Source organism: Uloborus diversus, unplaced genomic scaffold (assembly GCF_026930045.1).
Source record: "Uloborus diversus isolate 005 unplaced genomic scaffold, Udiv.v.3.1 scaffold_111, whole genome shotgun sequence".
NCBI lineage: Eukaryota > Metazoa > Arthropoda > Arachnida > Araneae > Uloboridae > Uloborus > Uloborus diversus.
This window is the reverse complement of record NW_026557777.1, coordinates 254,369-272,142: the sequence shown is the minus strand read 5'-3', so window position 1 is coordinate 272,142 and position 17,774 is coordinate 254,369. Positions and strand designations below refer to the sequence as shown.

General features: G+C 31.1%; 1 protein-coding gene across 1 annotated transcript in view; it reads right to left on the bottom strand.

Annotated features, from left to right (window-relative positions):
• Positions 1–313: 313 nt before the first annotated feature.
• LOC129232235 (bicaudal D-related protein homolog) overlaps positions 314–17,774 on the bottom strand; it is a 70,388-nt gene continuing 52,927 nt past the window's right edge. Inside the window, exon 2 of the mRNA XM_054866450.1 lies at positions 314–446. Coding sequence (XP_054722425.1) covers positions 432–446 — 15 coding nt within the window. The 3' untranslated portion in view covers positions 314–431. The remainder of the gene's footprint in view (positions 447–17,774) is intronic.

Below are 17,774 nucleotides of genomic sequence, written 5' to 3'. Positions count from 1 at the left end.
AGTTACCAAGCATCTTTATTTTCAAAACCATATTTATGTTCCAAAAAGAAATCAGTTTCTGCTTTTTCAAGAAAGAGGCCTTTTAAAGGAACATTTATTGTGTTAAAAATATCTTACAATCATTTTTATTTTTCATTAAGAAAAAAAAAGTGCGTTCTATGAAGACACCGAAGTATTTATTTAACTTAAATGAAAGTTACCAAGTTCCCAAAGAATATTTTTCTTCCACCAAGTGATTTAAAGTATGTAACAGCACTCATGCTACAAGGGAGAATAATGAGTAACAAAAATAGTTATAAAAATTTATGCATGGATTTTTTCTTATAATTTGAAAATTATATGAACAACATATAGATAGCGTTACTGACTTCACGTGAGAACAAAAATTCACAGATCATACATACTATACAGAAGTGTTTCATATACATCAGTCAAAGAGGTCTTACCTGCAAAAAAGAAAAGGACATATTATAATAAAAAAATATTGTTTCATCTTACATTTTGATAATAAATTATTAACTTCATAACAACTGACGCAAGTATCTCAGTGGGAAACATATTACAGGAATATCTAAAATCTAGGTACGAGTAATCCTGAATAGATTTTAGTTCATCCTAATAGTGCCCGTAAAAGTATGAAGAAAACTTAGATGCCACGTAAATATTTCAGATGATTACTGTTCAGAGTACCACATTATCAGAAGGTTAAGAAAAACTAAGTACAATTTTATATTTTACTTTTAGTATTGTTATATTTTTTACATACTTCATTCATTTTAATTTCGTTTTTGAACCATTTTATGCACGAAAATTTTCATTAAAAAATTGACAGTTAAATGTTTGAAATTTATTCAAAGGCATTAAAATTACTTTTACCATCGCTTAGTAATATTTACTCTTTTGGTGTCCAGAGCTTTTATTTTTTGACTATTTGCCGAACTAGACGGACTTATTTCCAAAGCCATGTCTTTGACTCTTACAAAACCTATTTGGCACTCTATTGCTAATCCTTTGTTATCGGAAGCTCACAAATTTAAATTTAAACTTCAAACAAAAAAATTTCCTATTGTGTCATACAAAAATGCTTAAATCCGGTGTTCTACGTTGACTATTGATGCTCAATACAGCAAACTCCCGATTATCCACGGAACTGGGTGGCGAAGTGCCACGGATAATAAAAATCGCAATTAAACTGCAAAAAGGCTAAATTGAGAGACAAAATATGGTAAAAATTGTCCTTCCTCAAAACCTTGGCTGTATTGATGCATAATACTTTCTTCAAACAGTGAAAAGATATACAGTTTACTAAAAATGTTTGTACTTTTTCACAACAAAACTTATCATTAGTAAAGAACAAGTATATATACGATGAAGAAAGCACAAAAAATATAAAGCAGTTGTAAAGCAAAAACAACTGAGTTTAAATTTAAAAACTTTCAACAAAAATCAGCCATTGGTATTTGCTTTTTACTGCGAGAATACATGTTTCTAATTGCTGATTAACTCACAGATAATCCGCCCCGCGGTTAAAAACTATGTCACTATTACCAAAAACAAAACAAGCAAATCATTTCCATTGCTAAAAACTACTCGCCTACTATAGGTATTGTCAGTCCTTGAATTTAATTTGAAGCAGCAATGATGAGACTCGATGAGAAAAATTCAAATAATTAGACTAGAACGAGAAAAAGAAAGAGAGAGAGTCTCCAGATTGAAAATGAAATTCATCTTCATCTAGGTATCACTCAGTCATATCATCTTCATATTTATCTCATCAATCAGTAATGAATGATAATTCTAATATCCTCATGTATCAATTAATTATTGCTTTATGAGGTTCTCCCGTGTAATAAATAATGCAATTCAGTAAGTGTTAGTAAATAAAATTTAGTATAAACATTTTTGCCTCAACTCACTTTTGTTCTTTCTCTTTCTAAAGAAACAGGGGTGCCAACCCCCCAAGTTCAATGGCGCAAATCCCCCCCCCTCCCTTTTTCAATCCTCTTTCTCTTTTTTATTTTTTAGCTGTCTTTTTGTGATTTTTTTTTTTAAAATATTTTTTATTTATTTATTTTTAATTATTATTATTATTATTATTATTATTATTTTACTAGAAAAGGTCTGTGCTACTTTAATGACATGCCGCACGCACACGCACACACACACACACAAACTAAATAAGAAAATTAAATATAATATAAATAAAATAAAACAAAATAAAATAAATAATTTAAGTAAAAAAGAAATCAATAAATACATTTAAGCAAAGGCGCCATAACCCCCCCCCCCCCCCCGGCACCTTTGTGAAGAAGCAATCAAGCGAAAAGTTTTCAACGGCGCAAGAGCTAAGCCTTTAACAGTGTAAGATATGTCGTGAAAATACCATAAAAGCATAAAGGAATTGTGAAAATCATTAGACCATGTCTTTTTAAGGAAAACGCGCTGATATCGAAAAAAAAAAAATTACAACTAGAACCAGGCGTAATGTAATGTTTGAAGATTTTATTTATCAGATTATCGAAAACTATTGTAGTCAGTCTCTGTTTGCAGAACAGAACTGTGATAGCCAAGTGAATTAAGAAAACACTAACTTGATCTCGTAGGATTTTATTTCAAGAAATATTCATCACTGCTATAAAAAAGTAATCATTTTATTATTCAAATATGAGGAAATAAAGATAGTCTTCGATATCATCGCTTTCGTAAAGAAACAATTGCACGTAATAAAGTCTTCAGACGCAGCAGTATTCGAACTTTACTATCATAAACCTTGGTGAATTTACAAAAAATATGCATGCATATTTTATTTGAAGAAGCATTCGTTTCAGCTCTAAAAATAGTAAGTTTTTGTTACTATACGAAATATCAACCGCATTATAGCCACCATCTTATGACACCATTCGTCAATATAATAAATGTGACAATGGCTAAAAATAGATATTAAAGGTATCGAGTGTGGGTTTTGAAAGGTTATAGTTGGATAATTTTAAGAACGTTTCATGTTGAACGTAATATCAATGATTCATCTTTCAAACAGTAGTTTTGATTTTAAAGACAAAATTGTTCTTTCTTCTTTGCAGAATGAGAAACTGGAAACTGTATTTCAATCAGGGGCGCTCGAAGCTTACATTGGGGGGGGGGGGGGGCAGAAACTCTTAATTTGCTGAATGGGACTCCAAATTTTGCCGAATGATAATAATTTTTCCAAATGGAACTTTTCTTCATGGAAAATGGAATTTTTCTGAATCGTCAGACAAAATTTATCGAAAAAGAAGTTTTTTGGGAGGCCATAGTGACTTCCCATCGAGGTGCCCCTGGTTTCATGTAACGAGATTTTCAAACAGATAGTCCGCATTAGTAACTTGCACATAGTGCACAGTACATAGTATAGTAGATAGACTAAAATGCGTCACAAATATTGAAATGTTTTACAAATAACTCACACTTGTAAATTAAGAAAACTTTCAGTTTAAGAACTCCTGTCTTAGATTACTGCAGTTGTAATTGGTTTTGTAGTTACGATGAGAACTACTCATCAAATGATAGACTGCAAAAACTAGATTTCTTCAGTTGATGTCAGTAGTTGGCAATTATATGACCACGCTTTGTCACGTGATGCTAATGAACCAACGAAAGTATCCGGTAGATCTGCTGCTTAAAAAGTGTTGATGTGTGTTAATGTCTGACAGCCTATTACTTTTATTGCTATTGCAAAAAATTATACTTTCACACATCGATAATTTTCCCATTTTTTTCTCCCACATTACTCCGCATTCGCAATATTTAGTACCATTTTAATGTGTACAAACATTAATTCAACAGCAGACGTCACATTAGGTTTAACAGAGGAGAAAGTGTTGTAGCTAAAACTGCGAGACGGTATGAGAGTTCCACACAATGGGTTTTAAAAGTGAGAGTAAAATGTTCGTTTATGGTGTAAGAAACTGCAGTAATTATCTAAACGGCAGTTAATTATCAGTTAGATCATGTTTTTGGATTGCAAGTGTTGATGCATGCTTCACGCTCTGCTTAGAGACCGGATAGGTCGCTAGCCTAAATTCTAGAATAGATAATAACAAAGTGTTTGGAGGTTTTATATAAAAAGTAAAGGACATGCTTTCTGTTCTTCTTCTACCTATCATCATGAAGTTCAATTAACGAAATATTTTTGTGCAATAATATAAATTATTGCAATAAAACAAATAATATTGCAATGATTCACATAGCTTGGTATTTTTAAAATGTTTTAATAATTTATATGCATTGACATTGCGCAATATTTCAAGAATGTTTCTGAATTAATGATTTTAAATCCTTAATTCAGCATTTAAATTATTACGTCATTTAAAGTTAGTAGATTTCCAATTATCCGATTCAATTGGGGCCGGACCCCATTCGTACAATAAAAAAGTCGGAAAAATTGGATTTTCTCTGAAGAAAGGGTCCATTTTTTAAAATTAACTGCTGTATGTATGTTTAAAACGGGAGAAAAAAATTTTTAATAAAAATAGCTTTTATTTAACTAAATGAAAGGCAATACTTTTACTTGTTAAACGTACATACAAGTGCTGCACATTAGAATCCAGTAAAATAGATAGTAATAGTTTCATCATTCTAATAATGTTCGGGCAGCGGCAACACTAGCTTCGTGGTGGGAAGGACAGCAGCGCAGACACAGAATCGGTTTTTTTTTTTTTTTTTTTTTTTTTTTTTTTGTGAGTCGTATAACGATAATGTCTTTTTTTTTCTGAAATTCTTAAAGTGATTCGGATAATCATCGATTTGGATAGTCAGAGTCCGGATAGCTGGAGTTCTACTGTGTGAAAACCGCTAAGTGTTGTAAGGGACTTATTATATATATTAACTCCTTATTATCATGCAAAACTAATAAAGTCACAACATTTATTCATTTAGCATTCTTTTATATTTTCATAATGCAAATTTCAAGAGATCAGTCCCATAAACTAATTGGAATTGGTTACGGTTTTAATTTCATAATAAATAAATTAAATACTCTAAAATACTAATTAAATATACATTTTCAAACAATATACCGTATAGAAATAAAAAAAAGTAAAACAGCTTTAAAAAAATGTTACAATGATTAATAATCAATGCTTATACGATTAATTTCACTGGTATCCAAGGTCAGAAATATCAATTCTATTTTTTAATGCATAGCTATTGGGGGGTAAAAATGAAATATAATGCCGCATACTTTCTCAATCATGCGAAAAATCCTTGGAAGGTCTTTTTAATTAATTGATATGAAGTTATCACAGTCTTTTAGTCATAATCATTGCCAAATAAATAGCTCTGGATTTCGCGTATTTAATACCTTTCTGTATATGCTTTCAAAAATAAGAGTGGAACTTGATCTCAACATAAGTCGGATGAGTAATTTTTTAAACTGTACGTCTATGAATATAAAGTGACAAAATACTCCTTCATATATTAAAATTTGAACTGGCGTTCCTAGTTTATAGAAAAGTCAAGTTTTGCCCATAATTTTGAAAAAATGCTTTTTTTTTTAAATATTTAATCTAAAAATTTATTTTTTAGTTGGGATTTTTTGTTAAATTTCGTAATGCATTTTCTTCATGAAAATCTTTCTAATAAAAGAATGAAGAAGCTCTTTAATCAATTCAATGAAAGTTATTAAGCTGGAACGATGAAGAAAAATAGAAACAAATAAAGAAAACGAAGTTTAAAAAAAAGTTAACTATTTATTTGCAATGTCCTTAATAGGGATAAATATTTCTGAAAAATGGCTCAAATAACAGCAAAAAGTGGCTGTTGATGGGCTAATTATCTAGTTGAATAGATCGATTGTAATTCCTTCTAATCTCAATGTAAAATTATTACGTATTTAACTTTAAATATATGTGTCTTACTGTATTATATTTTCTTCATTTGAAATAAACAGCCAGTGAAAATCAAACATAAATAATGCCGAATCAGAAGACTTAGGAAAAAGCAAGCAAAAACAGTTGAATAAAGATTTAAACTAAAGAAAAACTCTATGGAAAGTAATAAATTCCCAATGAAGAATGCATGAATTTTTTCGATTATTATTACCTTTAAGAGTTTGTTTAAAAGTTGAAGAAGAAAGAAAAGGGTTTAACACGTTATTAAACTTCTCACTCACCGTTTGTTGAGAAATGTTCCGCTGTTTCTGTAAAGTGATTTTGAAATAAGTGTAAGCGCAATATTATGTTACAAACGGTGTCAGAATTAAGTTAATAGAAGGCAGTAGATTGAAAGGCACAAAAGAGTTCCAAAACGAAAAAAATATCCTCTCTGGAAGAGAGATGTAGTGATGTTCTAACTTTAAAAGAAGATAATGTGCAAAATGATTGATTTAAAAATAATCATGTTTTTATAGTTCTTTAAAAAAAATTTCAATTGAGAAAACTTCTAAAATTCAAAGATTTGTTTATAAGACAATTGAGGTAATATATATGAAAGTCGATGCTTTATAGGAATGATTTTCATATTCCTCACTTAATTATTCTTTTAAGGTTGTAAATCCAGCATTTATAAATTAAGAACTTACTGAGGAAGCAAACCTTTTCAGATTTGAAGATGCGTAGTCAAGTTTTTATTTTACTTGGTCGCATATTTAATCTTTGCAGTTACAATATAAGATAAAAATATGTAAACATTTACTTATAATATATTTTAAGCATTCATTAGTAAATATCTCTAATCTTAATACAAAAACAAACACTTTCAAAGAAACTGACATCAAGGTTACATTGTTTTTCGGCTATACATCTGAACTTGGCACTATTTTAAATCTTAGTTTAAGCGTAATAACTTATATGTATCATAATAAGAACGTTTAATGAGAGCACTAATTATAATTTTAAAACGTCCTTACATTAAAAGACTTTACAAAATAATTAGTTACTTTTTTCGGTAAGTTCTAATTAATATCTTCAGTACTTTCTGTGGTCACTATAAACAATTGTCGGTGATTCTGAAAAGGATAATAGCAGTCAATTATTGACAACCGTCAAATGAAAGCTCATTAAATGTTTAGTCACTTGTGCAATGACACATTCATTCACGAAATTTAGCTTTCTCTATTATTAATTCATCTCACGGACAGCAACTCAAGGATTGTTATTTCTGTATTTTTAAAATGTATTAAGATGTATCAGAATAAAAACACAAAATTGACCTTTAGGAAAAAATCAATGTCAGACTTTTTTTTTTTTTTTTTGAGCACAAAACACTTGGGATGTGATATTTGAATGATTTTAGGACATAGAAGTCGGAGTTCCACTCCGATTTCTTGATTTTAAAAGATTTTAAAATCCTCTCCCTTTAAAAAAATGTTGATCATCCCCTAAATAAAAATAGAATCGAAAATCTTAGCTCAAAAAAAAAAATTGTTTAAAAATTCCCCTTAAAGATTTAATATTCAAAAAGCCAAGGTCGGTCACTTTTCCTCCGAGTCTGCAGCTCGGCCAGGGCTACGGAATCGGACTCAATTTAGAGTAAAAGAAGTACAGTTGGTCTCGCAAAACTGCAAATAAAATACTATCAAAAACCTCCAGTTGCGGAAATCTAACCAGGCAGTGTCGTCATGTTTTGATTAGGATCTGCACAGCCTTTTCCAAGCCACCAGGTTAGGTTTGTCTCAACTATAGACATTCTATTTCAAAAACTTTCCAACTTCGAACATTTTCCAAAATATGTGATTCTTCTTTATATCCCATAATTCCAATGGCTTTCGTCGTTGTTGTTTTTTTTTTTTTTTTTAATGTATTACCCTCTGCAGGGCAATACCCTCTCTACAAAACCACTATTTGAAGTACTGTTTTGGCCATACGGCATTTCCAAAGAAACAGGCAAATATATCTCAGAAATCCGCGCAGGAAATACCACAGGGCTCAATTTTTTGTCACGGTCATTGCGTCACAATTGCTTAAATTTAAATCTATTTGTCTTTACATAACACGTTGCATCTGATTAGCATCATCCCCGAACAATGAGGATTACCAGAGTGAATATTCTTTGGGAAAGCACCTCTGCTTAAATCGTGCTTTCCCCTCGTCTGATGAACAATGATACGGGTATCACTGGAAAATCCGTACATGAAAAATTTCACATCACGCCTGGTGGTGCAGAACTGAAGATAGCGGCAGTAAAAAACGACTTTCACTGCGATGAGAGTGTGCTTTCGCACTGCGAGGTTACTTCTGAAAAACCATTGCTTTCGATTTCTTTTTTGCCCATTAGGGCACAAAAAGCTTAAAAAGAGTTCCACGATTGAAGCATTTAGGAAACCAAAGGTATAAAAAAAATGCTACTAAAGCTTTAGTTGAAGTAAGGCGTTTTCATTCTCGAAAGGTAATAACTGTAAATAAAAAGTGACTTTTGTTTTATATCTCAAAGTATAGTCAAAATATCAAAAACATCCTAATATTAAGAAACTTCAAATAATAATAAAGAAGTTATGAAATACTGTTGTTTGCTGATAGTAATGACGTTAGAAATGTTTTGCTCTTTTGATTGTTTTAAAGAGCTTAAACATGATTTAATTGGAGCTCCAAATTCAGGCACTAGATCAATTGAGGCAGTGAGAAGCAAAGGGATGCAAGTGGACCATTTTAAGTTTCGAGTAAAACGCGTTTAAAGATCAGATCCTAAGTATGCTTTCATTGAAATTTTTTTCTAAATCATGCTCTACAGCAGCACCTACCAGGACTACTAGAAACATCTCTTGTCCCAAGAAAGAGGAGAGGTTCACCTACCATTTGTACTGGTTATCTCTAAATTTTAAATTTTGCAGCTTGCATCCCTTTGCTTCTCACTACTTCATTATGAAAGTTATGAATCTTTCAGCATAAACAATTATATAACGAATTTTAAACATTTAAGCAATTAATTTGCGTAAGCGTTTCACATAGTTTATTACAAAGTATGAAATGATTGCTTTGGATAGAAAATTCCAAGCCGTTTTGATTTTTCCGTTTCTGATATAAAAATACCCATTTTATGATCGATTTCCTAGCTAAATCATAAAAAGGAGGGCATTGTTCATTTCCCTCATCTAATACTGCTAGTAAACTAGAAAACGATAAAACCTCAAGAATGAGAGGGCCCTTTTAGGTCACATGAACATCGAAAATGATACTTAAAAAGAAAAATGCTGACTTGGGGATCAGTAAGGTTGAAAGGAGTAAGAAAATAGAATTTCCATTGTCGACAATAGTACTGCGGGTATTCTTACAATGTATTTTAATGCAGATATTTTGAATTTATTTTTGTATTGTAAAATTCACTTAATACATAAATTGAACGTTTCCTATATCTATATGGTTTTTGAAAAGTACCATATATAAAAGTAACATTAAAAATAACATTTAAAAAAGGACGAAGAAATGCAGTTTGTCTTAACGGTGGTATATATAGGTTAAAGAAAAGATCAGCGTCAAGTTTAACAAAAAAAAAAATTAACGTAAAAAATAAGAGTTATTACTGAAAGAAGCTGACGAAGGAAAGTAATTTGAAGAGAAAACATATCACAAAGTCTATTAATTTAGCAAAACTTTTCGGGAATTTGTAATAAAAATTAACATAACTCTAAAAGAGGACGATGATGACATTTATTCCTTGTATGTGGCAGCAAAAGTAGAAGCGTTTGTGAAACAGTGCGGTAACTAAACTTAATTTTGAAGAGTAATAGTAATAAAATTGATTTTTCAAAAGAAAGAGAATAAAAGAGAGAAATAACTAAATGAGATTCACCTATGATGTTTTTGAACTGTAAGAAAAGAATAAATAGATATGGTAGGATTTTTTAAAAACATTCTTAGGGTTTTTTTAAAAATTGCTTGAAAAAGCATGGTGAGAAAATTTAGTTTCTACAAATATTCTACAGAAAACGTGTTCTTTCGAAGTTTAAAGAGGTTTGCCAAAATTAATGATTCGATTTCGTTAAACCTGATTAAAATGCAAAATTTCTTTGCAGAACATCTTCAGAAAACGTAACTAAAGCAAATAATGTTTTATCACAATTATCTTTATCGCATGAAACTTGCGTATAGCTATCTTTTAAAAAAAACATAGTGTACTTTGCTTTCCTTCTCTTTTGGAATTAAACATTTTGAGGGAGAATGATTTTGTCATTTCTCTCCTTTAAAACTCTATTTGAAAAACACTCTGTTTTAAAATCAAGTCTTGGAAAATAAGATTTGCACCATCCATAGCAATTAAACTTTGCTATATTTACTCGTTTTCTGTATAATTTGCGTTTTTCCATCAATATTTGTTCTAGAAATAAATATTACTGCTTTATATACCACAGTTTCAAAGGAATGCAGCAATGAATTATGTTTCATAGACAAACACGATAGCAAAATTCTGCATTGTTATAAAATTATAATTAAATTCATAATTCAAGGAATACTTATTATTAAGAGAACTTATTTTATTTTCACAATGCCAATAACCGAAATTAGTCGAGTATATTGGCCTCCGCCTTAACTATTTTGAGCAATGAAACCGTTTAAGCCATCACTCACTGGAAATCATCTTATCGGAGTCAAGTTGTGCACACACTTAGACACACACATACACAGGCCCGTCATTTCGACTTTTCCATAGAGGGGTGGCAAAGGGCACATACTCAATGCAATTTCATCGAAAAACGTTAAAAACCACGCCCACTTTTTGTGAAAAAAATTGGTTTTTCGAAGCCATGGGTCAAGTGTCCCCCCCCCTCCCTCAGTCCTCTAAATTATTAGCTTACACGCATACACACACACACACACAGACACACACACACACACAGTTTTTAGATAGAAGAAGAGAATGCACTTCTATAATAAAAAAATCAAAGCACAAAAGGTTTTTTTTTTTTCTCCCCGTATAATTTAATTAAATGTTATGTTTTGCGTCACTATACAGGGAATTTGGATCAGAAAATAACTAAATATGTTTTTTTTCTTTAATAAATGGCCGCTATATTTATAATTGTTGACACAAAATCAAAGAGTATATTTGCAGGTATAAGACGCTTAATTTATGGACACCAAAAGCATCCAAGTAAAAAATATTTTAACTTGAAATAATCATTGTTAAGTTGAAGATACATAACAAGAAAAAAATTAAACGTATATTTTGTAAGCAGTATTTTGAAACAATAAAAGCATTGATTCATGATCGGAAAACTTTTTCTCAAAAAAGAAAATTGCCACTACTTGTTAAATAGAGTAGAAATCCGGACGGGAAAAACTTTAGCATTTTCACCAGCGGCCAGCTATAAATCATTTGATTTCGTTTACCTGTACATCTTTCGAAAAGGAAGAAGATTCGACTTTTTTCCTGAATTGTTTTCCTCTTTTATGTATTTACATGAAATGAATCCCATTTAGAAATTTAGGAACGATTCCTTTTTTTACTTGTATCTTTAGAATTTTACCTGGAATACTGATGTATTTCAATGTGAAAAAAAATTTCAAAAGAAATTTTCAATGCACAATTTTTTAATATAAAGACTTGATTTGAATAATGTGCATATCGTTTGAACCAATCTCGTAAGAAATATTGCAAAAAAGAAGAAGAATCAAATGAAAGTTTTAACTAGAACGTGCAAGTCTATACTTGTCACACAGTTAAAAATAAATTTACGCGTAATATTTTAATCCATGTATGATTTTGTTTTACACGGGAAAATCAGTAGTTGCAGAATTAATGCACTTCAAAATACAAAACAAATTTAACATAAAAGTTAACACCAAAAAAAAAAGTTTAGTTAAAACACGGAAAATTTTGGAGAACTTGAGGAAAGTAAACTCAACAATATTGAAATGAAGCATGCAAAAACATTTTTCAAAACAATGGAAAATTGTTCATCAATATTATAAAGTGTAAAAAATAATTAATAACGTATTAAAAATTAAAATTATAAAGTTATTTTTTATCAGTTATAATTTTATTTGTCATAAATGATATAATTACTTACACATTAATTGTGGACCAGTCAAAAACCTTTTTGGAACCAGTTATTAAGCCTTGTGTGTCATTGTTTATATCTTAACAATGTGTCTCTACCTGCTTTAGAATGTTTTCATTTGTTAAAGGAAAGATAGTAAAACATTGTAAAATTATTAATACTTATAAATTTTTATTAATAATAAAGCTGAAAATCTCTCTGTCTGTCTGGATGTCTGGATCTCTGTGACGCGCATAGCGCCTAGACCGTTCGGCCAATTTTCGTGAAATTTGGCACAAAGTTAGTTTGAAGCATGGCGGTGTGCAACTCGAAGCGTTTTTTGAAAATTCGATTTTGTTCATTTTCTGTTCCAATTTTAAGAAAATTTTAGAGCAAATTATCACAAAGTGAAACCGTAACATGGACGAGCAAATGAACATAGCAAATTGACCAGAAATTCGTCATCCATTATTTGTAAATATACAGACGAACCAAATGACCATTTAATTTTCAACTACGGGCAAAGCCGTGCGGGTACCACTAGTAATATATATAACACAAACTAATAAATTAATTATTCTATGTGAGTGAACAGAAGGAGGAGTCAGTGAGTTTAAACCAATGTTTATTCGAGTAAATGTGTTTTAAGTTCTTTTTTTCTTCTTGGCGTGGAGGGGATTTTCATTTTGTTCGCATTTTAACTCAATTGATTTTCTACGGATGGGAAGGGGAAGATTTCATTTGAATTGTAGTGCGTATTTTAATTAAATGCTTTTTAATGCATGTTCGAATTAAATTAGTTTTTCTCCGGAGTGTAGACGGGAATTTGTTTCATTTAAACTGTAATACGTATTCACAATTTAAGTCCTTCTTACTTCCGGGAAAGCAGGAGATTATTTTTTTTAAATAGCAATGAATGTTTTAATTAAACTTTTTCATCGAGGGAGGGGTGCGGAGGGTTTTCGTATTGCTCTAGCGTGTTTGTATTAAGTTACTTTTTCTTCTCCTGGGAGCGAGATTTTCATATTGTTCCAATTATGATGCGTATTTTAATACAATTTTTTTTTCTCTGAGGGAAGAGGAGCGGTATTTTCACTTTTTTTTGTACTTGTAATGAGTGTTTAATAAAATTCTTCCCAGAAGACAATTTATCTCTTTGAGAACCATATAAGATCGTGAGGATAAAATAAGAAGTAATTCGAAAGTTTCTTTTCTTATAATTGCTTTTACTCTTACTTTCCTAAATAATGTGTGTGTGTGTGTGTGTTTATTTTCGTTTTGGTTTTTATACTATCGACATTATTTGCGTTAAAATGAGCTTAAGGTTGTTCGTACTATAATTTTATTTTATTAATCTGGTTTATTCACAAAATAAAACGTTGCTTTCATAACTTTACTATAATTGTGTTTAATTAGAAACATAAAGTTTCTTCTTTTGATTTCAGCTTCAAACTTTCAACTTCGCAGACTACGAAGAAACTAAACAATAGTGTAAACCAGTAGCTCCCCAATTTTTCCTATTCATGGCACTCTTTGAAAAATTAGAAATTTCTCACGGAACCCTAGTCTATATCTATTAAATTACGCATATTGATCCCATATATACTTCGTAGCACCTCTCGCCTCTCTTTCTGCGGCAACCTAAAGTGCCATGGCACCCACTTTGAGAACCCCTGGTGAAATTAATTAGTTGTACTAACTACACCAGGGTTAGATATATTTTTATAATTAATATTGGTTAGTTATACTTTTGTAGAGATATTTTATTTGAGTTGGGTTTTTCAAATTAAATTTTACCCATGTTACAAAAATAATAATGATGCTATCCAACATCGAAAATGCTGTTGATGTTCTTCTTTTAGTATTATAATTAATTTAATTTTATTTCCATTACTTATTGTGCTAACAACTTAATCCGTATGAATAAATGACAAGAAAGTATACTATTCTTCTATCAATGTCTCCCAGCAATGTAACTCGAAGCCACGCCGTCAGGCAGACGTTTGAATTATTGCAACGATAAATCTGCGGCATATTTTAAAGACAAATAAAACCGACTGAGATCTTTTTTACATTTCCTGCAGCTTGCTAAAATCTATCATTGACATTCAATCTCAACTCCTTTACTTCTTTGGAATTTTTCCAGCATTTTCTTAGTAAAGCGCCATTCTTTTGATTGATAAAGCGAATGCGTGAACCTTTGAGCTAATCAAACTGCATAATAAAAAAAAAAAATTCTTAGCATTTTTTTTTTTTGTTTGAAGGAAAAAAAAGAATGATTTTCCGAAATAAATGAATGAATTCAAATAATTTTGAAGTGTCGCCTGAATAAAGAAGAATATTGCGTGCATACAAAGAATAACATCTTTTATGAAGTCATCAATCTGAAAGTATGAAATTCATATCTTCCAAACAATGCTATAAGAGAAAAACTTCGGGATGGAACTTTACTTCTATGCAGTCTAAAGCAGGAATAATTGAATGTGACTGAACCCAACGACATTGCACAATGCGTGATCACAGTTCTTTTTTTTTTTTTTTTTCGATTTTTTTCTTTTTTCTTTTTTTTTTTTTTTTTTTTTGAAATAGTTTAAAAATTTTCCACCATGATATCTTTGACTATACATCTTAAATTGAAATGTTAAAGTACAGTAGCTGCAAATGTTTCGCTTTTCATTTTTTGCATTTTTGTCATTTATTGAACTTTTGCTTCATTGTAAAAACTTGGTTATTTGATTTTCCACTGAAAATTAAGCACGAAAAAAAAATCGTCGAATTCCATCATTTCCCTATCGTTAGTTTCTAATCTGCAAATACTGCACTGCAACATTTTACCTTTATTTTACCCAGTGATGTTCCCATCAATTTTTCTGAAGAAATACTCCCAGTCAAGGGCGTGCACAGAAATTTTAGGGCCCGTCACAAATGACTTTTCCAGATCTAGAAAACTCCTCTGAAACAAGTCAATGAGATTTAAACAAACGCAATACAACAAGTTTCTTCTATCTAATTTTTCCAAGAAACGATCACAGCACAAAGGTGGTTTTCTGATTCCATGCAGATTTTGTTGACGTTAGGATCTCGAATGTAGTTTTTTCGTGGAGAAGAAGGGGGAAAGTTACATGCTTCACACATTGCATTTACTGCAAAACGTTAAACATAAAATGTCTAATATTAAATTATATTTATTAATACTGCAGCTTAAAACAATTATTCGAAATTAAATTCATTTTGAAAGGTCGATCACTTTTTCTGCATTTACGAAAACATTTTATTCTGCGGCCGCACACTACTATTTCAAATGTACTTCAGACTTAATGTTGTTTTTGTTGTCATCTATCTCAATTTTCGAGTTAAAGAGCACTCTGATAGCTGATAGTTTAAATCTAAAACTGTCGATGAAAAACATTTTTTCATCTGTTTATAAATTTAAAAATGAGAGTATCATTAGCTTGTTTTTCATTATTATTGTAGTTCTTTTCCGACTTTAGTACATTACTTCTACTTATATAAGATCATTGCGTGAAATACATTAACTTCTCGTCAACAATTTCTGAAAAAGCATGTTCAAAAAGTGACCCAAAATTAATGCCTTTTCTCCTTTAAAACATAAAAAAAATGTAGTTTCATCCAAGCTTCTGCTTAAACATCAAATCTCGATTAAGCACCACATTAATTAAAAGTTACAGCACATAACTTCAACAGTTCCAGCATAAATCAGACGTTCCAAATCATTAACTAAATCTCCCGAACTCAGCGAAACTTGCATTTTCATACGCAACATTTCACTTGCACAGGTCACCCCGCTAAAGTGACCATGTGATAATCCAACACGCTGAGCTGACTGCGTTCTGACTCTATGACAATCATTGACGCGTTTTAAGTTATTTAAATAGAATATTGCATGGCATTATCCATAACTTTAAAGACGTCCGTCCGCCAATGTTGACAAGTGTCGTGTGTGCGGGCCGGACACGGCAGGCTGCACAAAGCCTTGCGACGTCAAAAACCTAATGCGTCAGAGATTTGAGTTTCTTTATATAGAAACAGGAAGAGATATGCAAGGGGGCTTCGTTTGATTTGCACTGATTTGAATGTACATTTGAGCGGAATTCTTCCGGTTTGTTAAAGCGGGAAGATAATCTCCTTACAGGACAGCAAAAAAGCTGTCGTGTTTGAAACTGGATTTTAAGGCTATACGGGGGGGGGGGGGGCGAACTCAAATTTTTGGGATGGTGGAAATTTTTATTTTGCCCAATGGAACTCCGAATTTCGCCGAATGGTGACAATTTTTCCGAATAGAACTCCGAATTTTGCCCAATAAGAAAATTTCAGAGGTCACGGAGACCTCTAGTGATCTACCATCGGGGCATCCGTGGAGTTATCCTTGAATCGTAATTGTCTTTAAAAACAAAATATCGAAAAAAAGGGTGAAAAATAATTAATTATGTATGAAATTGTGTTTTTTTTTTAATCGATGAAAGATATTTTCCAATAAATTAATCAGATTAAAATGAAATATTTCCCCAATCGTACACTGTAAAAACTGAGGTGTAATAATGCTCCGAGTTTGGTGTTAAGCAATTCCAAAAATTGTGCAAATCAACGCTTTATTTCAAGTCAACACCATATCTAGCTTTCCCATTCACCAAAAGTGGTGTAACTGAAACCAAACACCGATATTGGTGAATTTTTACACTTACGTCGCATGCACAAACGGATTGGTTGACACCAACTTTGGTGTAAGATTGGAAAACAGCAGGTGGCAACCAAACATTAATCAGCCTCAAGCACGTTGCAACGTCGTCAACACACAATCGCAGTGTGCACAGGATTGAAGTTTTCAGAAGGTATGTTAAATTTTATTTGTAATGAAATGTCAATTACCGTAAACCAAAGCTACTTTGCATCATTGTTAGAAAAGTCTTTAGTCCATCCGAAAGATAAACTAACGAACATATACTTTTATGAATGATCGTTACAAATTTAGCAGCCATTTTCAACATGGCTGCTTTACGGCTGCGTTTACGGTATATCAATTCATAATAAAATAACATGTTTGTGTGTGTATGTGTATAGCGCGCTTTCCGGAAAAACGGTAAGGCCTAGTAAACACTTTTTTTTTTGTAATATAACTTTTTTTGAGGAGCGAGAAACTTTATCGTTATTGTACTGTGATTTTTGAAATTTTTATATTCTGCTGGTTTTTGTAATTCGTTTTTATGTATACCAGATTTTTAAGACTGATTAAGAAATCTTCTTGAATAAATTTGATTGAAATCTTAAACTGTTCCATTTTTATGTTGTTTTTTGAAAAGTGTTAATTTCATTGTTCTAATATACAGACAATTTTAGTTTCCTTAAGTGTTTTTAAAAGTTACTTTTTACAACAACTTAAAGGCATAAATGTCCATTCCTCGAATTAAAAATAAAAAGTTGAGAATCTTCATGTACAAAATAGTTATATGTATTTGTGTTGTTAATAATCACTTAGGAAAGTAAAACTTGTATAATATGTTCACTGTAAAAAAAAAAAATAGTGCATCTCAACACCAAAAATGGTGGCAACTACTTTACACCAAGTGTCGTGTAGTGAAACACCACAGATTATTCTTGGTGTTAGCAAACACCAAGAATTATTGGTGTTGACATACACTAAAATTTTTTACTGTGTAGGATTTCCTGTAATTCTTACATCTCCTTAGTAGCCCCAGTAGGTAGCATCAATCAAAACCAAAATATGTTTCCTTCAAAATATATGTGATGAAAGTATGCTGTCTTTGCCAAAGTCTGACCTAATATGACTGACTAAAGATGGACTATT